We start from the raw sequence: 20,527 nt of genomic DNA, 5'->3' as shown, positions 1-20,527 counted from the left end.
TCGACGACGGCGAATTAACGGCGAAGGGAAATCTCTCTGACTTCTTGACATATCATATATTTTATTTTGTATAAATATCTTCGTTTTAATTATATATATTATTATCATTAAACGTTATTATTATATGTATATTGATTCGCGAGTAATATTTTATCATTTTATCATTTCATGTGAAGGACAGTCTTATTCGCGATATATAAAAACAAAAAAAGGAATAAAGTTGAAATTTCTGCGAGTAGCCTAAATTTAAAGCAGCAGACATTATGGGTGCGTTTTATTTAACGCCCGCAACGTTCTTAGAATCATTTCAACCTCGTTTTATTTGTCAAATGTTAAATAAGGACGAATGATGCTCACGAGCGTTGCGGTTAAGTGTGGAACGCACCCTAAGAAGTCTTGAGCTGATTATATTCTTCATGTACTTTATTCATATGCTTTATATTTGACAATTAGAATAATCTTACTGTAGGAGACAAGCAATTATATTATGCTAAAAATTACGAATATTACGTCGATAACTTACTGTCTGTTGATTATGTTATCGACATATAATAAGTCTAAAACTATTTTGATTATCATTTAAGTACTGTTATCAACATTCGGTGGTCCTTTGATTTGTAATAAGAGTTATGCGAGGGCGTTGTTTTCCCAGCGAATACATATCTCGAGTCCAAAGTGGCCGCTGTCAGCCGCTGTTATACATTCGTGACAATTCGTGATCGGTGGGCGGGGAATTGATAAAATCTTATGTTTACTCAAATTTTGTAGGACATTTCGTCGAGTGCTAAATCAATTTTCAAGATGGTACGTGTAAAAATATTTAATTTTAAATCAGATTAATATCTCTTCTTGGTGTCGATAAGAACACATAAAAAGAAATATGCTCCAAAATGTCATCTCGCTTATTTGACGTTTCGTTACTTCTGTCAGGTGGTTGAACGACCTTTTTGACAAACTTGGATGTAATATGTAACATTCAATCATAAAAAAAAAAGTAATAGATTATAATGTTGCCTTCACATTGCATGAAAGTCGCCTATTGAAAAATAAAGAAACATATCTTTGATAATTATCTTACATTCACAATTATAGTGCGAATGATTGAATTAACAATATCTAAATGAGGATTAAGCTTGAAATGTTTATTCTTTACAGATACGGTTTATCCTCATACAAAATAGGGCCGGTAAGACTAGGTTAGCCAAGTGGTACATGAACTTCGACGATGACGAAAAGCAGAAGTTGATAGAGGAAGTTCATGCGGTGGTCACCGTTAGAGATGCGAAGCATACAAACTTTGTCGAGGTTGGTCTGACAAGGCACCGCTCTCTCGCATTACACGCCACGTACTTAATGTCAAATTATGTACATTTCAGTTTCGCAATTTCAAGATAGTGTACAGGCGGTATGCAGGCTTATATTTCTGCATCTGCGTCGATGTTAACGACAACAATCTCTGTTACTTGGAAGCAATACATAATTTCGTGGAGGTGTTGAACGAATACTTCCACAATGTATGCGAGTTGGATTTAGTCTTTAATTTTTACAAGGTATTATTCCTCTCCTTCTCTGATGGATATTTTTGTTACATCTTTCTTACGAGAGTCCAATGAAATTTGCGAGGCTCAGTAATTCCTTTATTTCAATTGATTAAATGTAATTTTATGAAATTTTATTACTTTATAGTTGCCAGCTGTAACATTATTTGATGATAATTACGATGATGACTGTATTTTAGGTGTACACCGTTGTAGACGAAATGTTCTTAGCAGGTGAGATCAGAGAGACGAGCCAAACTAAAGTGCTAAAGCAGCTCTTGATGTTAAATTCCTTGGAATAAACGAGCTCGTTAATTCCAGCTTTGTGTGTTAACAAATGCATGATCTGAATATGTAACATACGTCTAACACGTCTTAATATGCATCCCTATCGTGTAGATTATGTCGCGTAAGACACGTACATAAATACTCTATGTAACGATATCATTTAGATAATCTTCAGTAATTATTTGTTTTACGAAGAAAATGAGATGTACGATAATTTCTACATGATTTTTGCGTTATGACTTGTGAAAAAGAAAACAACAGCGCTCAAAACATGACAAACCGTTGTAGACGCAAGAAAAGATAGAAAGTATATCGCCTGTGTTTTAAGTACAATATAATAAATCCTGTAAATAATACATGCTGAAAAATACGTGAAACGTCTCTCTTTATTTTGTTACACATCTCTCTCTCTCTCTCTCTCACAACAGTATAGAAGATAGAAAATATTAATTTATTTTCTCACTATAAGAAATTGCTTTTGTCTCTATAAGAGACAAGGGACATTGAGTCAATATACATATAATTCTTTTGTACTTATGTTTAAATTCAAAATAAATACACACGCGACCGTGCAGTACTCCCGTATATAAAAAAAGATGATACAATAAAAAAAACTACTAATTAATAATGGTACACATATCTTTGACTTGATCATAGATATACTCGTCATTTGACGGATGGTCGAACAACACAGTCTTATTAACGCTACAAAATGTATCAAAGATATTTCGACAATTATACGATTTAAAAAAAGTAGTACAAAGTTAAAAGTCGCTTTACAATGGTGAATAAGTAATATAGATTTATGTACAAATAACACATTATAACTATCAAGATAATTAACAGTTCTACTACAGCTAACTAGTTGCACTTCAGTAAACTCGCGATTGCAATATAGCTTTCTGTAGTAGCGTGCAAAACGTTGTGTTCACTTCTTGACATAACAAATCCGCCGCTTTGTCACCCAATGCTGCCTGAGCCGTACTGACTCTGCCAAGTTGCAGTAACAATCCTGTGATATCCTCAGCCAATGGAGGGAAAGCCAAGCATATCCGCGTCAACGACGACAACACTGGCATGAAGAGAATGACTCGATCCTCGGCGGATAACACGCCTAAAAGCGTTATCAGGGTGTTAATTGCCAATCGAGAAACACTCAGGGCCTTCGGCAGATCGTACTGAATCGCCAGTTGCGAAGCCAAGTCAACGGCGAACACTTGTTTCTCTGATTCGGGCTGCGACAATAATTCAGGAATCCAGTCGAGGCAGATGTGCATAGATGGAATTCCAGAAACCGTGATCGGGAGCAATTCTCGTGGATAACCCTGTAGAAAAAAAATATCCATCGTGAGATGTATTATAAATCGAAATTAATCAGAATTTTATATTTAGATGGCGATTAGTTAAATGATGAGGGAAATAGATAAACCTTATAATATAGTATCTATTCTATATAATTTATGTTACTAATTATAAGATATTAGTAATACCTGAAAGTGAACTAATTTGGCCAGAGACGGATCGGCTATGAATACTTGATGCAGGTAGGAGCATACGACGCTTCGTATTTCCCGAAGAGACCACATTTGTCCGGGAGTTTTTCTGTCTTCTTCCGTTTCCAAGCATGCTTCCAATAAAATCTGCACCGCCGCGCTCTCTTGACCCGCCACCAAAGCTATTCTCAAATCTTCCCTTTCCGTTTCGCTCGTCAACTGTCCGATTTTTTCAGTCAGAGGCTTATCCTGCATATGTCTGGATAATTGAGATCGCGAAGCGGCCAACGTAGCTTGTAAAATTCTACGAACAGTTAAAAAATAATTTTATTACTTTTATTACAAAAGTAATTTAAAGAATTTGTTTACTCTATTTTTTTTCGGCTTACCTCAGGATTACGGATAAAATCGGCGCGCATCTAAAAACTCTCGTGTCACATCTCAATACTTGCAACGGATCTAATACAATATTGTCTTGTGTTAAAAAGACATTTTTCACTATTGAATTTTCTATTAGCAATGCGTTTATGGAGAGAACCCACAGACAACGCGGTAACACAGTATTAAGTCTGAGCCACACTTGTTTGTAAAGTTCTGAAATTAGAACAGCCTCCTGTAAGTTCTTCGTTAATAATATAATTAATATACAAATCTCTTACATAACACGTGGAATAATTAACGTATACTGGACATGGATTTTAATTAAAAAACGCAAATAAGATGATTCTTATTAAATAATTAAATAATTATTAAAACAATGTACCTTGTATATATCTAGGGACCTGCTCGTTGAGAATATCCTTGAAATAATGTATTATCAATTCAGCGTGAGGCCAGATCTCAGTCGGTTTTAGCGTCATCAGTTGCCTCAATAATCTACCGGTTCTCGATGGGCAAGTTTTGACGTGGCTAAATGCCTCGATGATCGCAAATTCGCTAATTTTCGTGCTTTCGTAGCTCGCGATGGCGGAATCTATGTTAATCATCTCATCGTCGAGCCAGTCGTCCACCAGAGACAGATGAGGGAAATGTGTGGCCAGCAGCCGAAGAAGCGGCGAGAACAAGCTGGCATAGTTCATCTGATCCCGCTGGACCAATTGTAACAGATATTTGATCGGTAATTCGGACAGAAACTCCGTCGAGTACGATTTGACCTTTCTGCATTGCGACATGAAGGTGTGCATGTTGGACAGTCTTACGTCCTCGTAGAGCAGGAGATAATACAGCAACAGTAACTGGGAGGTAAGCGAAGGTTTCGACGCGTCGATGTCCATGCTATCGGCGTCTATCTGCATAACATTAACGGGATTCTTCTTGAAGTCGAAATTCGCCCCGAACACGCTGTTCTGAAACACCTGGCGGATCTCGTTCTCGGTGATGGGTTTGTTCGTGTGCTCCGACGTTTTGTTGTTCGTCATCAAGATAGAATTCACGTAGACTTCCACGAGAGCCGGTAGAACCGGATGCAGCGGTGGCACGCTCGCACAGATCTGTCGGTATATCCAATTCTTGATGGGCACCCGGTGTTTCGCGAACGCCCGTGACTTCAGCAACTGATGAATGCAGTGCACTGGTAGAAAGCCGGGAATATTGGCGTTCAGGTTCGCTGTGACCGGCACCTTGACAGCATGAGCAGTGACTACCTGTTCCGTGAAGATCTCTTGCATAAAGATTTGTTTGATCCGCGTGAGATTATTAGGCCTGATAGGTATCTTCATGCCGAGCGTGGCACAGACCAGCTCACAGATCGCCGACAACTGATTGCTGTGGAAGTGTATCGCCATCAGCAGTAGCATCTCGCCGAAACTCGCAGTAACGCCGCTCGCGCTCTCGAAGTAGGCTTCCTCGCGTACCAACCATTGCACCCACTCGATGCTGCGCTTCTCCAGATTGTGATGTCCGATCAGAGAAGGACACGCTATCATCATGCACAAGCCGAGGGACACGAATCTGACGCCGGCCGGCGACGGTGGCGGATGTGACGTCAAAAGCTGAACGATCATCGCAACCTCGTCGTCCTGAAACTTAATACCACCGATACCTCGCAGAGCGCAATAGAGCCTGAGCAATGCGCTTGCCTGCACGACCTGCGACTCCGCCAACTGACTGTCCGTACTCTGTGACGCGATCGTCTGTAGTCGCTTGAGCAGCTCCTCCCGCAGCGACTGCAGAGCAGTCTGGGACTCCCATTTGCGCTTTTGTCCGTTCCTGATAAACATAGCGATCCACGAGCGTACTTGCTGATCGCTGCCAAGCAGCAAGCCGGACACAAATGCGACCACGTCGCTCTCGGGCTGCGAGCTGTTTGCGTTTTCATGTTCTAGGCTCAGAGTGATGGCCAGAGCGGGCATCCGGCACAGTTCCACGCACTTGGCCCTGATCGCCAACGCTTGGCTCGGATTCATTTGACACAGCATCGTGATCGCCTGTGTCCTGATCCTGCCTAACGCGGACTCCTCCTGTCGTTCCCCGTTAGCGATCAGATGTGCGCATACCTCTGAGAAACTGTCCGGACTATTGGCGACAATCCAACAGATAATATCGGAACCGTGCTTGACATGCAAGAGGGTCTCCACGATGTCCAAGAGGGATAGTAACGTTGGCAGTTCAGCGAGAGCAATGCAGATCACGTAACTTATCTCCTCCATGTAGACTGCATTGTCAAACAGATCGGACTGCCTGATCTGGAACTCCTGATTCTTTTGCAATTCTTGTATTTGAGACGCTATGAACAGGATTTCACTCAGTACCAGCCTGATCCTACGAATGGACTCGCTGCGCTCAAACTCCAGCGCCAAGCCGCTCTGCAGAGACTGCGCCAGCACGCTGTCCCGTTGTACGCTGCCGAGCTTTTGTCTGAGAAAGAAACAGGCGAGCGTTAGCGCAAAATCGTCCTCGAAATGCGAAAACCGTATAACAATATAAATTTGAATCGTCGCGATGCAAAGGATTCGACAACGAGGCGCCCTTCAGTGATGAACTTCAAGTTCGATGTGCAAAAACGCGTATATACAAGGTGGAATGCGTTACGTGTTCTAACCTCAACTGTTGCTCCTGTCGCACGTCAATCTCGAGGGCGTGGAAATCGATAGACAACAGAGCGATAATAGAATTGACGGATTCGATGCCGGATAATATTGTCAACACTTGCTTTCTTCCCTCCACGCACTCCTTCGTTATGTCCAACGGCGAGATGAGGCTCATCCTAACCAAACACGGCAGGATGGGCCTGATCTCCTTGTGCGAGCACAACGACAGCTCCATGATGTCGACATTCTGTATCGCCGTGAATACTCGCGGCGACACGCGTGTGTTTGCATACATCTCGCCTTCAATTTCCTCGCAATTCCCCTCAATTCTCGCGACACAACGGGAGAAACCGTTGTGTACGACGCCAACACGGCATTCACGGCAAGAGCCACGAGCCACGAGCCACGAGTGTAGGGCTGCGTTCGGAAACGTCACCCGGGTACACACGGGTATACTCCCTTCTCCTTCTAACTCGCTGAGATAGAAAGAGAAGGGAGTATACTCGTGTGCACTCGGGTGACGTTTCCGAACGCAGCCTTTCTGGCGGCACTGGAGTGTAGTCAGTGTGGACAGATTCCACGCACGCGCAGTAGTACGAGTGCGAGCAGACCGTCAGTAGCGTATACTACACACGTTATCACGATAATAAAGTTATCAAAAAGGAAAAGGAATAGGGGGAGAATCTAAAATTAGATGATACATTTGGAGAAATAATGTTGAGATTTTACATAAAATTTGACGAATCAGGAAACAAGAAACTTGATTTCAGTTATCTCAATTCGTCGAGCTTTTTGAACTAATAACGTTCGTAATTCTGTTCTTAAATGAAAGGATATAAAAATTTCTAATCAGCGAATATGACAAAGCATCTATAAATTTATTGCACATTGTAACAGAAAACCAAAATTTAAGAGTTCTAAAACTCGTTATTAGACGTGTGAAAATCTTTTCTTTTGTGCTGCGATACAATCATACGTTGCATCGTAGCACAAATTAAGTATGTATTTTATTTGTAAACTGTATAGGTTTTTAATCTTGAGAATATACAACGCCCAACTGTCTGCGCAATTCATCCTCCAGCTTCGCCAGTAATAAAGATGTGTCGTGCGATACCTTCGGACTTTCTATCAAGCCTGCGGAATGAAACATAAAATATTCCGCATTATGACCAACAATTTGATAAAAAGATCGATCTTTTTATCATTATAGAAACATTATTGTAGCGCCAATTCGCGCAATAATTTATAAATGTAAAGACTCTCCGATTGAGATGCATCGGCAGTTTTACCTTTCAGAATGCAGTCGCGAGCTTCGGCAGCTTCGTAGGAAAGCCCGGCGGAATTTATGAAGTTTATCTCGTGCTTTAATTTCGGCAGCGACACCGTCTTCGTGCCGCTCGGCAGCACCACCTTCGGCGGGCACCAAAAGTCCGGCACCTTTATCGTACCCTTGGTGCCGCAGATGTACGCCTCATTCGGCAGATCGACCAGCGCGCTTGTCATGATAGTCGCGGTGCGACTTCCCTTGTAGGTCAAGGTAGCCGACATGGACATGTCGACGCCGTTCTTGTTCAAAAACCCGCTCGCCTTAATGCTCTCCGGCATCTCGTTGTCGTAGACCAGGCAAGCGAATTGCAAGCAATAAATGCCGAGATCGAGAATCGTGCCACCGCCCAGCTCTTTCAAGCTGTAAATTAATTAATTGGAAATTAATTAACTACCACGCTCCTTTCAAACGCTAAACAATCAATATAAACGTTACGAACGCTATCCGATCTAGGTCGGGCATTTGGAAACCAAAGGAAACGATCACTTGGTGAATGTCGCCTATGCTGCCAGATGCAATCTCCTTTCTGATAATGTCGTACACGGGGAAGCAGCGGCTCCACACGGCCTCCATCAGGAACAGGTTCTTGCTCCTTGCGCAATTAATCAATTCGGTGGTCTGCTTCAAGTTCATCGTCAACGGCTTCTCGCACAGGACGTGCTTGCCATGTTTCAGCATCAGCATCGCGATGTCGAAGTGTTGAGGATGAATCGCACCGATATACACGATATCTTGAAACACAGCGAATAAAGCATAATAAATATAAGCATACAAGATTTAGTTGATAATAACAATCATTACCGGGATACTTTTCTGAGTGTTATTTCTTTGATGACGCAGGAAAATCTTATCGCAAAATTACTGATACAGTTACTGAATCATTGTATACCGATATCCTTGTCCGTAGCCAGTTTCCCATAATCGTCATAGGCATTCTTGATCTCGTGCAACTTGGCGAAATCCTTCGCACGTGACAATTGCCGTGCCGCAACGGCGACCACATCATGCTCGTTCGCCGGCAAGGATCGCAGTGCCGTCACGAAATCGTGCGAGATCTTCCCCGCGCTGGCGATGCCCCACCGTAGAGTGAGCATCTAAATCCATCGCAAAAGAACGACGATGTTAGCTTAGCATACAATTTTCTCTTTACGACACATTCGATGAAAACGAAAGATGAAAAGAATTATATGCGGATTCACAGAAAGAGACTGGCAAAATGATTTGATATCGAAAGAACCTAAAATATGGTAGACTAAAATTGTAAATATTGTTAGTGATTTCGGCAAGTTAAAAAGACGCTCGCTTTTCAGAAACCGAAAAAGGAACGTCACGAATGGTTTCAACGTGTCTTTGTTAACGTGACATTGTTAATTTGAAATATATGGGAATCGAGCACTTACGTTACGAAAATAAAGAGTTTATCGCGATGCCCTGGAGTGTACTAACCGCTTTGCGAGCAGACGCCGCTCACGCCGGCTTTATAATCTTGTCCACGACCTTGAAACATGATACGTCACGCAGATTGAAAGTCACTAAAAATTTAGTTTATCAATCTTGTATTTTTCCACGCACAACTTTTCAAAGTTATCTCACTGCTGATACAATTTGCTATTTGCAGAGATATTTGCGTACAAAATGTGCAAAGTTTTGTAATCATTTATACATTAATAATTTTTAACAATTAAAGTATATCTGATACTTACATACACAGCCTAGAGAAAAGATTCAGAAGTGTACATATATAAAGTATATATATCGAGTAGTGTAACAAAGTGTAACTAACGTCAACAAGTGAAACAAGCGTGGGCATGTATTTCTGAAAGGATAAGGAAGTATAAATCTGTATAAGTTTAGTTATATATCACTCATTTCTGCAACAATGACATAACTCAAAAAAGTTTTCCAGAAAATAAATGTGAATGTTTTGAGTCATTAAAATTTATATCATTTTTAAATGCGATTTTGGCGTAATAACTGATTATAGAGAAATAAAAGTATATAACTATATATTAGCTCTTCATTCAATACATTGAATTCTCACCATTCTTTTGCAAACAATTAAAAAATGACAATTTTTGAGTTACATCATCGTGTAGCAAATGGGGAGCGATATATATGTTGGATAATAACTGTATCAGTGCAGTTCGCATTATATAAGGTTCATTTTATACGTAAAGTTTTTTATTTTCTTAAATTAATCTAACTAGAGTATAGTTGAGAGAGTGAGCATCCTCCATTAATACAAATATGTGTTATACGTGAAAATAATTTAGGTCGCGCATTTGGTCGTGAACAAAGTTATATCTCTCAACGGAAGTATTTTACATAAAGCTCGTCCGCGTAACAATCCCTGAGGTATCGGTCCGTACACCCGCGAGTCTATAGAGTTATTTCTGTTGTCGCCCTCCAGCCAAACGTGTCCATAAGGTATCTGCAAGGAATATGATTAATTAATCGTCCTGTCAATGTTTCTCTTTTCAATTCATACTGATTAACTAGAGGAATGAGATACATGCGAAACCGCAACCAATTCTCCAGAGACAAAAGGAGTCAATGAGACACAAAGTCATCCTGAAGAATTTACCGTTGTTACGGTGAAGCCGTTCCTTATCCTGTCACCGGGTAGACCTACGATTCGCTTGCATATGTTCTGCTCCGGATTGTTGGGGCATTTGGAGATGACGATGTCTCCCTTCTCGAGCCTTTGCAATCTAACCGATATCCGTTCCAGGAGTAATACGTCATTGGTGTACAACGTGGGTTCCATGGATGGACCGCTGCACTATAATTACATCAGCAATCAATAATCATTATATATATATATATAGTAAAACCTAAACATTCTGTTTTTATCAACGACATCGAGATAGAAAATTCCGGTTGCAAATAAAAATTCTAAAACAAACATCTTATTTCGCCTTACTCTTATTATTCAGGAACTCTTATTGCAATGTTTCAAGATAGACGAGGGTTCGGATATCGCTGATCTCGCGAAAAGGAAACCGTTAGATTCAACGTGGAAGAAAGAAAAATGTGTAAACGATTGATCGCGTCCTCACCACGACGATGTCACCCAGGTACTCGTACACGCAGTACGTCACGCAGGCGCATTGTACGAATCCGCGGATAATCTTCGGCACGAGTTTCCTCAGCATCGCGACGGAACGTCGACGAGGAGAGGACCGCTTCTCCTCGTCCGACCTAGAGGAATCGCGCGCATATTCGCATAACGCTCACGTCAAGCCGCGCGTGGCTTGCCAGCACCTAACCCAACCTAACCTAACCCAACCATACCATTCATACCTAGCCCACACCCAGCCTTTAGGAATACTGGTTAAATAATTCAAAGCAGCTCCAGGCTCCAGGGTTGAAGGTTTTGAAGGCGCTTCCTCCTCATTTCCACTTGGAGAACATAAAAAACCCTTAGGAATACAATTTTATTAAGAAAATTAATAGAATGATTTAAACCTAAGATAAAGGTAGAGCTGCGCGCCACATAATCCAAAGGTGTAATAATTTAAGGGTTGAAAATGCCTTTATTCTCCCCACAAGCCAGCTGAGGGTACTACACCCCCCCAAAAAACTTTAGGAATATTATACAGGTTTGTTAAGAATAAAGAAAAAAGAATAAAGACAGTTGCTCCGTTTTGTATATCTTCGTATTGCATTCATTTTACGGCTGCAGTTTATTAATAACTGTCAAAGAAAAAGGATAGTTTTTGGAATGTTTTATAAAAGTGTGTTAAAGTGGAAGTGTTTTTTCATTTTAATATCTTTTTATTAAAAAATGGCACGCAAGAATTCTCAAGCGTGAGATAATAAATATACATGGGACGTTGGAGAAAGAGAAAGCGAAGATTCTAAGTGCAAAAAGTACAGGCAATACGAACAGATATCTCTTGAAACGAGGTAAACATTATTTAAAATGAAGAAAATTATTAGAGTATGTTATTTCATTTGTCGTACGACAAATTTTTTAAGGTTATTGATTGGCTACAAAATAGAAAATTTCTAGAGATTCGAGAACCATTGTATTTCGCAGCCAATCAACACGTTTGAAAAATTTGTCGTACGACAAATGGACAGGAATCAGTACCCTTCCGGAAATTTAGCAGGGCGATCATCAGCAACGTGACCAGGCAAAGACCGCACAATTTTCAGCTTAGCAGTCAGCAAGATCGTCAGCAAGCGGATCGGCATATGCAAACGGATAAAATCGCCCCGTCTACCGCGAATTTTAGCGAGACATCACGAGATGCTGATTGCAAGATGGTGAGCGCAAGTGGGTGAGTTCGAGAACATTCGCGAAGAATATCTGCGCGATGGACGCGTTCGTAGAGCGCGCTCGCGCGAATCGACGCGCGGTTCCCGGGCCATCGGGGGCCGGGGGTCGGGGTCGGGGCACGCGGGGTGGCGCGAGGCGCGACGGCGCGACATATCGCGAGAATCACCCTTAATCGGGCGCCGTCGGCGAATCTCGGGTTAGCGCTCGGCTCGTCGTGCTCCACGGCCGTGCGCGTATGAATCTCGTTCAGTTTGGTACTTTTGGCAGGTTACGATCGACCGATCGCCCGTCCGTCGACCGACTCGCCGACCGGGACCGACACGGAGGCCGGATATCACGGTGCGCGAAATCGCGACAGGTGTCCCGAGCCCGTGGACCAGTGGCACGAGGGAGGAGACCGGACGACGACGAGGACGCGCGCGCGCGCGCGCGCGAGCGAGAGCAAGAGCGTGAGCGAGAGAGAACGACGACGACGACCGAGGCCGAGGGAGTGACACGCGACGTGGTGCGTGCCGTGCGTGGTGGTGGTGCGTCCGTCCGTCCGCTCGCCCATCCCTACATCCCGTACGCGCGGCACGGTGCGGCAGTTACGGCACAGGACCCACGGAACCCGCAGGACCCAGAGGACGCGCGACGCACGCACGGCGTCGGGGACGCGCGCGCGCACCCACACACACAGGCGCGCGGGCACAAACGCAAACGCAGCTCGGAGTCGGAGGAGCTCGGCGACGGCGGAGGCGGCGGCGGAGGCGGAGGCGGAGATCCCCCGTTCAACGGCGCCAATTTAATGGATCCGACCATCGGTTGGTACCAACCGGAGCAGTACGGCCCCGCCAAGGACCTTTGGTTGCACATCTGGGAGGCTGAGAAGGGCCTCGACGTCCTGACCGTCACGAGTAACGACTCCAACACGAGCAACGCGATGGGCGTGCGGTTGCAGCAGGACTTTCTCGCGCTGGACACGAGCCCGGTAGCGGCGGCGATGGCGACGACCGCGGCCGGCACCATGCCGTCGTCCAACGTCAACGTCAACGCCAACGTCAACCTCACCGTCACCGCTGCCGGCGGCAACGGCAACGGCAACGGCGGCGGCGGCAATGCCGGCAACAATAGCAACGGTAGCAACGGCCGGGCCGCGTCCGTCGTTCACGGCAATGCCGCCGGCAATGGCAACGGCAACGGCGAGCACCGCGTGCCCCACAATGCCTGCAACAATTATTACAACCCGTCCCGCAGGAAAGGCGAGAATCGGGCGAGCACCTATGACATGAACTACAATTATAATGCCCTCGTGGGCGCGTACGGCGGCTGTCCCTGGCGCGTGCCGAACAAGCACTACTCCAAGGGGGTGATCGGGTGAGTATCTGCCCCGTATCGTCTACCCGGGAGGATCGCCACGCGCTCCATATGGCTGTCCGTTAGGTTATGTTGTGCGCCCGCTTTAACAGGGCGCTTGGCGCTTCCATCCAAAACTTGACGAGATTTCTAAGGAGGAGTAGTAGGGGATATAATGGCTTAGAGCGACCTTTTGAAATTCAAATATTGCCTCTTTATTGTCTCTATTGTCTGTTGCGAGAGAGCCTTCCTTCAAGACACATGAGCTTTGTTCTTTTTCGAACAACTTCCTGAACTGGTGCGCGCTAGTGTAATAAGTTAGAATGTGACAAGTGTAGTTTGTTTCACTCTAACTTATCGCACGAATGTACATTAGTTCAGGAAGTTCTTTGAAAAAGAACATACGGCATGGATGAGGTCCTTGTGTGGAACGCTCTCTCTCTCTCCCCCCTCTCTCTCTCTCTAGTTTACAAATAAAGCTTATAAATAGCAAAAAGTTTGAAGTTATCGGTATTCTTGACTCATATAAAACTGTAAACATATCCAGTTTTCAAATGTAGGATGTCACGAGGCATGTCTAGGACCTTGCCTTGCACAAAGTTGCCTCAAACAACGGAGATTCTATTGCTATATGTTTTTAGGAATTTGTTAGGTTGAACATTGTATTTGCATACTTTTTATCGGATCGCTTTAAAGATATCGAAAAATTGACTCTGTAATACTAGGCATTGAATAGTTTCCCTCTGTTTAGATTACATGAGGAGATAGAAGATTTCTTCGCATACATGTGCCCCTCGCAAGAAGAGCATTTATTAAGATTGAAAGTTGTAAAAAGAATAGAACACGTAATTTATGATCTCTGGCCAGACTCTAAAGTCGAAGTATTTGGTAGTTTTCGCACTGGTTTATATTTGCCTACAAGGTGGGTATCCTTATGCATTCGTAAAAAAAATATATAACCTGAGAGAGATGTTTTTTGTGTAATGTACCATGAAATACACTGATATTTTCCTGTTATTGCAGTGATATAGATTTGGTAGTAATAGGGATGTGGACAAATCTTCCATTGCGTACTTTGGAACGTGCTTTACTAGATCAAAATATCGCTGAGCCGTCTTCTATTAAAGTGTTGGACAAGGCCAGCGTGCCGATTGTTAAACTGACCGATAAAGAAAGTGAGATTAAGGTGGATATTAGTTTCAACATGAATAACGGCGTCAAATCCGCCGAATTGATAAAATCCTTCAAGACGCAATACCCAGTTCTGGAGAAGCTAGTCATAGTGTTGAAGCAGTTTCTACTACAAAGAGATCTTAACGAAGTGTTCACCGGTGGTATATCCTCATACAGTTTAATACTCATGACCATCAGTTTTTTACAAGTGAGTACAATTGTGGCATGTATACTGGAATCACATCATTGTAACAACTTCCTTGAGGCCAAAGCTAATTGCTGTTGCTGAATTAACTGATTTTATTACTTTAGTTACATCCGAGAAAAGATATTCATTGTCCAAACACCAACTTGGGAGTGTTGTTGATTGAATTTCTGGAGTTATACGGTAGAAAGTTCAACTATGTTAAGACTGGCATTCGTGTAAAGGATGGCGGTATCTACATATCCAAAGAAGAGGTATAACAACAGTTTATATTTACATTTACATTATAGTATGAGATTCTATATAGTGGTACTTTAGCACTAATTATACATGTTAATTAACAGATTCAGCGAGATATGATTGATGGTCATCGACCATCTCTGCTGTGCATAGAAGACCCACTCACGCCTGGGAATGATATCGGCCGTAGTAGTTACGGTGCTTTGTATGTAAAGAGTGCATTTAATTGGGCCTATTGTATCCTTTCTCAAACGGTCAACCCCTCAAATATCTTAATTAATGACGCCAGTAAAGTAAGGTAAAATTTTCATTATCTCTTTAAAATCTGTTCCTCCTATTTCATCTCATCCTGTACAGCATTATATTTTTTATGGTACTGAAAATTAACAACAAACGATATTTTTGCATTATATGCAGCATACTGGGAAGAATAATCCGTGTGACCGATGAAGTAATAGATTATCGTAAGTGGATCAAAGATACATTCCCTTTGTCCGTAAGCGAAGGAGACTCTCTGTCAAGCTCAACTGGTTCCGATGCATCCACTCTTTCAGCTCCCGCCAGTGATACGGTATATACATGTCTTCAAAAAGAATATCTTTATTATCTTTATTATTATCTTCATACACACTAATTTCCTTGTATACAATAATGTTTCTAATTTACTTGATTTTGCTTCATATCCTGTAATATATTGAATAGAGTTCGAAGCGTAACTGCTAAATGTAATAATAATATAGAACCACTTTTAATTCTGAATTTATTTACAAGGACTCCGAGTGTAGTCGTGGCAATTCTCCGAACACTGGCGGGAAGAACGAAAATGACAAAAACAAAGATAGGCACGTTTACAATAGTCACCAAATCTACAATTATTCTGGAAGAAAAGCATTCAAAGCGACCACTCATGGTACGGCAGTCAATCGATTCTGTTCGTTTCCTGTGTATATTACGAAGTTACTGCAACATATTTCGATGAGATTGTTACATGAATATATAATATTCGACGGAAACTTTCACGTTTGACGCGTGTTATTTTGCCGATGTCTCTCTGTTGCAGCCAATCATCAACAGAGTTTCAAAGGCAGTTATCATCGCATCAACAACAATATAGTTGGTCAGAACAAGACCAAGCACGCACTCCACAGTAATGGAAACAACAATAGTAATAATAGCAACAATACTAGTCACAGTCCAAGCTCTAGGCCAAACTCAATGAAGAGGAAGAAGCATTGTACGATGCAACGCGGGACCGGAGATTGTGTACGGTGATGAAACGTGCACGATAATTTCGGACATTACTTCCGTCACTTAAGTAGAGAGCTCAATATCATAACTGTGTGATAGAAAAACAGCGATTAATGGTCGGTCATGTAATAACTGAATCATCCTACACGAATTCTCTTCGCTTTCAGTTGCGGCTCAATGTACAGAAGGGCACAACGTTTACGGTTCTGAGAGAACTAACAGTTTATGAAATTTTATGATTCTTGTGCAGAACAAGAATGCCCAAGCAGTAGCTATACATATATGCATATACATACATATTTCTTTTTTTCCCCCCATTGGCCAAAATCATATTTTGCTCTGTACGCAAAGGTTTATATATTGAAGACGTACAGAATTTCTAACCGAGAATCGAAATAAGATCTATTTATATTTTATTTATGTTGCACAGGTTATAAACGATATCCGGTGTAATAATATTTCATTAATTATTATTTAAAAATTATCCTTAAAAAAGAAAAAAATTAGAAAATTTATCATTGCCATCGTCAATAGTAATTGTGTTCACAGCCCCCTATGAGTAATACATTTAAAGTACGAATAGTATACAGACGATAATAAGTTATAATACGTTTTTCTCAACACAAAACTATAAAACACACTGATAGTGACAACAAAAAACTTAGTTTTCTATACGAAACTATATTCTTATAACAAGAGGGTGACAGAAAATTTGGTGATATTGGGACTTATCCAATGTACATATTGTAATATACATCATGGAACATAGAGAAGTAAATCTAAGAGTTACCTACTAAATTTTTTTAACTTATAAATATTTAAAAGTGTTTATTATAGTAATTTTATCATAAAAATTCGCGGATAAAGCCATATCTATTTAAAAGTATACTATTTTTTGTTTTTTCTTCCTCTACAAAGCATAAATATATTGTTGTTAAAGATTTTGGTATGTTTTTCAGATTTTAATAAAATTGCAGGTTTACGCGCGAGTAAATACGATGGTAAAAAAAAAAAATTAAGATTTTGAATAACAATATTTTTAAAAAATAGCTTATTATCGAGACAGAGTGATGACAACGCTTCGAATCTTCGCAGTCTATTTCGTAGCAACAATTTTTCTTTTGCAAATTAGCTTTATCTATTTTCTTTTGTACAGAGACGCCAGTTTCTTAATGTTAGTTCGTAATTCTTAATATCCTCTGAACAATGATGTATTATTTTTATATCAGATAATTGAAATAGAACATCACGTTTGTATTATACAAAGGGGAAAAAACGAAGAATCTGATATTTATGAATCTTACATTGCATTTGATGAAACTTATGTATATGACAATACGCGAAAAGGCCTTGACATTACTTAAAAGCTCCGTATGTTACGTTCGTCGATCATGGTAGATCATAGTTCACTATTAAATATTACATTCCGTTGACGCAATAATTAATAAGACAGAAATAGAGTATTTACCGCAGCAAATCTCTTCAACGACATCAGATCAAAATCCTTTCTGGTGTCACTGCATTTTTGTGTTCAACGATTTTTAATGTATGATGTAAAGATTTATCCTTGCAACTCTTTAATTTAGCGTGAATTGAGGATATTTAGCTCTGATATCTTTTTAAATTATATATAACACCCAGTATTCTGTGTATATTATTTAACTTAAAACTCTTTCATATGTAATATTGTACGCTGTGATTGAATTTAATAATTAAATTGTCAATTGCTTAAAGATATATATAAATATATATAAATATATAATTTAAATGTTACTGTAAAGCATTATATAAAGCCATACTACATTTTTAAAACTATGTAAACTATTATTATCGCTTAGTGATCCTCAACAAATTACGTGTTTTTTATAAATATCAGAATTTCGTAATCATTGAAAGTTTGATAACGAAACTTCGTAATCACTCATATTTATCGAATTTCCCGAACGACTATCGGACCGTCTGTAAAAAAAAAACGCAAAAAAGATGAAAAAAAAGTTTAATAAATATGAATGATGCCGATATTTGATCTTAATTATTTCTTGTTTGTATTTTTTAAGGCGAGTGATTTTACCTCATATATAGCCATCGTTTAAGACCAGCTAGACCGTTTGTAAATTTCTCGATAGCAATATAATACTCTGTATTTTCCAAAAAATTTTGATAGTCATGTATATTTATATTTATGTGAGTATATTTTTAAATAAGCAATAATGTAACGATGTAACGCGATCAATAATGCTGTTTTACCTCTGTAGAATTGTACTGTCGTTACATTGAGATTGTAAAGATATTTAACTAGCGCGTAACTCATTACTGAAAGTTCGTAACTGTGTAACTGCGAATTTTCCAAAAGTACAGGGCAACAGTACAGTTACCCGTGCTTTAGTAATGTCTTTTTCTTTTTTAAATAAAAAAAAGCTTCCGCGAGAGGAGAAAGGAAAGTGAGATAGCGACTATGCGAGCTAAATCGTATAATTCAGAAATCATCGAGCTGGCAGCGATTTGTACTTACAATTATCTACTCGTAAGTTTGTACACGTTCAACCCGAGGCAAAGTGTGTGAAAGATGTACAGAAACGAAATAAATCTTACTTACCTTTTTCTTCAATCAAGTCCTACATTTGAGCGATTTGTATTTAATTTTTAGTAATTTAACATATTAATTTATATTTATGTCACATATAATTTAATATATTATAAAAATAAATTAATAGCAACGTAATTTAATATATTAATAGCGCTCTAATGTAACCACATGGCATTTATTAAAATTTCGCCACTTGTACATATATACAAGCGCCCACAGAACGAGATACTGTACATAATGATACTAAGTAATTAATAGCAGAGTAAATTTAATTTGCTCGGTCGCTACTTTCGGGCGCAGAGTCCGTCGATCGGATTCATGTCGAGCTTCTTCATACGGTCTAACTGCGCCAATCGTCTTTCTAGCGAGAATGTTTCAGGCAAAGGTGGATAAGCTGAAAGAAGAGACAACGGTTTTATTAAACCAGCGGTCTCTCAACGACGCGAATCGAGACCCAGGAAACATACCAAATGCCTTAAAGTACAGATACAGCCACATGCCACCGCTCACTACCAGCAGGCACATTCCCATGATGCCCTTCCATTCTCCTGTCGGCGCGTCCATCTCGCTGAACGTCTGGCGGAAACTGGCGCGATACAGAGCCTTCTTCTCCTCGATCGACAGCTTCTTCCAGTCTCCCTTCTCCTTCTCTCTCAACGCCTGACGAAAGAGACACGGTAATTTGACAATTGCGACCTAGCGATGATTCGTGGAGACTTTAACTCCATTATCCTCTTCTCACCATGATATCAGAGGTGTTTTCCTTCCAGCGTACCGCAGGGCAAGGGAAGTCTACTCTGTCCAAGTAAGTGGGTTCGCCATTGTATCCGAAGCCTACCACATCCCTATTACCAACCTTCTCCATGGTCATCAGCCCGCATCTTTGGACTTGAATGACAGGTCGCAAGCGACTCGCAAACAGTCTGCCTGCCATTGTTCACTGCAAAAATACAACAGAAAATAGGTGAGTATGAAAGTATCAGTACTGACATTCGAGACAATTACTCCATATACAAAATTCGATATCTAATAATTGAATGAGATATGCGGAGATTTATATAACACTTTAAAGACTAGCGATAATAAAATGCATGAGGAATCGAATTCCCGTTTAAGTCTCGATACCGCGAGTCGCCCCACGTCGAATTTTCACGAGGGTACCCTCGAGTTATCTACCAATTCAGTGCGATTATACGCATCTTGCGAGATTTATATACATGTTACTATAATTGTATCGTAGAATTATTTGTCATACGGCACAAACACAACCAAGATATCTGCCTCCGTATATCGCGCCGGCGGGACTCTTCACCGAGAAACGTCAATATTTTCAGAAGAATGCCTTGCTCCGAGATCGGATACGATGCGTTCGAGCGAGTTACCTAACTGATAAGGAGGCTAGCCTGAGAGCGGAAACGCGCGACGGAAGGGATCCTTCACGGAGGCTCGATTACGTAATCGCGTCAAGACCGAATTCGTCGGGAGAAGTTGATGTCAATACCACGCAACTCACCGCCGTCTGCAATAATTTCTGTCACTGGCTCGCAGGGAGCAAAATGGCCGAGGGCGAAAGCGAAAGACGGAGGACGGATTAGGTTAGGCTCTTCCGGATCGGATGCGTTCGCAAAACGATCCGACAGTCGCGCCGTAATTTATTCGGAAAAAATTTTTAATTCACTGACGAGCTATACTGAAGACTGACAATCTTAGGAAGTTTGAGACAATTAACTCATAATATAATACAAATTTTATGATTTATTATCCAGTTGTTTTGTAGAC

General features: G+C 41.0%; 6 protein-coding genes across 9 annotated transcripts; 2 read left to right on the top strand and 4 right to left on the bottom strand.

Moving 5' to 3' along the window:
- The first annotated feature begins 644 nt into the window (after positions 1 to 644).
- Ap-2sigma (adaptor protein complex 2, sigma subunit) lies at positions 645 to 2,196 on the top strand. The gene is made up of 4 exons (XM_071702430.1): positions 645 to 804; positions 1,156 to 1,305; positions 1,377 to 1,550; positions 1,739 to 2,196. The coding sequence occupies exons 1-4, from the start codon at positions 802 to 804 to the stop codon at positions 1,838 to 1,840; spliced, it is 429 nt and encodes a 142-aa protein (XP_071558531.1). The 5' UTR covers positions 645 to 801; the 3' UTR covers positions 1,841 to 2,196.
- On the bottom strand, positions 2,195 to 6,767 carry Ints2 (integrator complex subunit 2). Its single transcript, XM_071702416.1, has 5 exons — positions 6,360 to 6,767; positions 4,083 to 6,175; positions 3,709 to 3,913; positions 3,317 to 3,623; positions 2,195 to 3,151 (listed from the first exon to the last, which is right to left on the bottom strand). The coding sequence occupies exons 1-5, from the start codon at positions 6,641 to 6,643 to the stop codon at positions 2,699 to 2,701; spliced, it is 3,342 nt and encodes a 1,113-aa protein (XP_071558517.1). The 5' UTR covers positions 6,644 to 6,767; the 3' UTR covers positions 2,195 to 2,698.
- A 438-nt stretch (positions 6,768 to 7,205) lies between these two features.
- LOC139770631 (trans-1,2-dihydrobenzene-1,2-diol dehydrogenase) lies at positions 7,206 to 9,190 on the bottom strand. Its single transcript, XM_071702703.1, has 5 exons — positions 9,076 to 9,190; positions 8,565 to 8,769; positions 8,115 to 8,406; positions 7,638 to 8,035; positions 7,206 to 7,482 (listed from the first exon to the last, which is right to left on the bottom strand). The coding sequence occupies exons 2-5, from the start codon at positions 8,767 to 8,769 to the stop codon at positions 7,379 to 7,381; spliced, it is 999 nt and encodes a 332-aa protein (XP_071558804.1). The 5' UTR covers positions 9,076 to 9,190; the 3' UTR covers positions 7,206 to 7,378.
- Positions 9,191 to 9,664: 474 nt separating this feature from the next.
- Positions 9,665 to 10,962, bottom strand: LOC139770667 (mitochondrial inner membrane protease subunit 1). Its single transcript, XM_071702763.1, has 3 exons — positions 10,735 to 10,962; positions 10,260 to 10,457; positions 9,665 to 10,106 (listed from the first exon to the last, which is right to left on the bottom strand). Exons 1-3 carry the CDS (start codon positions 10,828 to 10,830, stop codon positions 9,945 to 9,947), a joined length of 456 nt encoding a protein of 151 aa, XP_071558864.1. The 5' UTR covers positions 10,831 to 10,962; the 3' UTR covers positions 9,665 to 9,944.
- A 1,170-nt stretch (positions 10,963 to 12,132) lies between these two features.
- On the top strand, positions 12,133 to 18,769 carry LOC139770492 (terminal nucleotidyltransferase 4A). The gene is made up of 8 exons (XM_071702491.1): positions 12,133 to 13,316; positions 14,047 to 14,217; positions 14,319 to 14,676; positions 14,781 to 14,927; positions 15,018 to 15,211; positions 15,331 to 15,484; positions 15,685 to 15,823; positions 15,974 to 18,769. Exons 1-8 carry the CDS (start codon positions 12,196 to 12,198, stop codon positions 16,183 to 16,185), a joined length of 2,496 nt encoding a protein of 831 aa, XP_071558592.1. The 5' UTR covers positions 12,133 to 12,195; the 3' UTR covers positions 16,186 to 18,769.
- Positions 18,770 to 18,904: 135 nt separating this feature from the next.
- On the bottom strand, positions 18,905 to 20,424 carry LOC139770648 (cytochrome c oxidase subunit 4 isoform 1, mitochondrial). 4 transcript variants are annotated; one of them, XM_071702726.1, is made up of 4 exons: positions 20,262 to 20,424; positions 19,491 to 19,688; positions 19,216 to 19,408; positions 18,905 to 19,142 (listed from the first exon to the last, which is right to left on the bottom strand). In XM_071702726.1, exons 2-4 carry the CDS (start codon positions 19,680 to 19,682, stop codon positions 19,033 to 19,035), a joined length of 495 nt encoding a protein of 164 aa, XP_071558827.1. In that variant the 5' UTR covers positions 19,683 to 19,688; positions 20,262 to 20,424; the 3' UTR covers positions 18,905 to 19,032. The 4 variants fall into 4 exon arrangements, with proteins under 4 accessions (XP_071558827.1, XP_071558845.1, XP_071558851.1 ...); XM_071702744.1 differs by having other exon boundaries at positions 20,131 to 20,272; XM_071702750.1 differs by lacking the exon at positions 20,262 to 20,424 and adding an exon at positions 20,030 to 20,157.
- Between the last annotated feature and the right edge of the window lie 103 nt (positions 20,425 to 20,527).

This window comes from Temnothorax nylanderi, unplaced genomic scaffold, assembly GCF_030848795.1.
Source record: "Temnothorax nylanderi isolate EJ_2023f unplaced genomic scaffold, tnyl_v1.0 TNYL_tig0003_pilon, whole genome shotgun sequence".
Lineage (NCBI taxonomy): Eukaryota > Metazoa > Arthropoda > Insecta > Hymenoptera > Formicidae > Temnothorax > Temnothorax nylanderi.
Note: the sequence above shows the minus strand (reverse complement) of the source record. Positions and strands in the feature narration are given on the sequence as shown.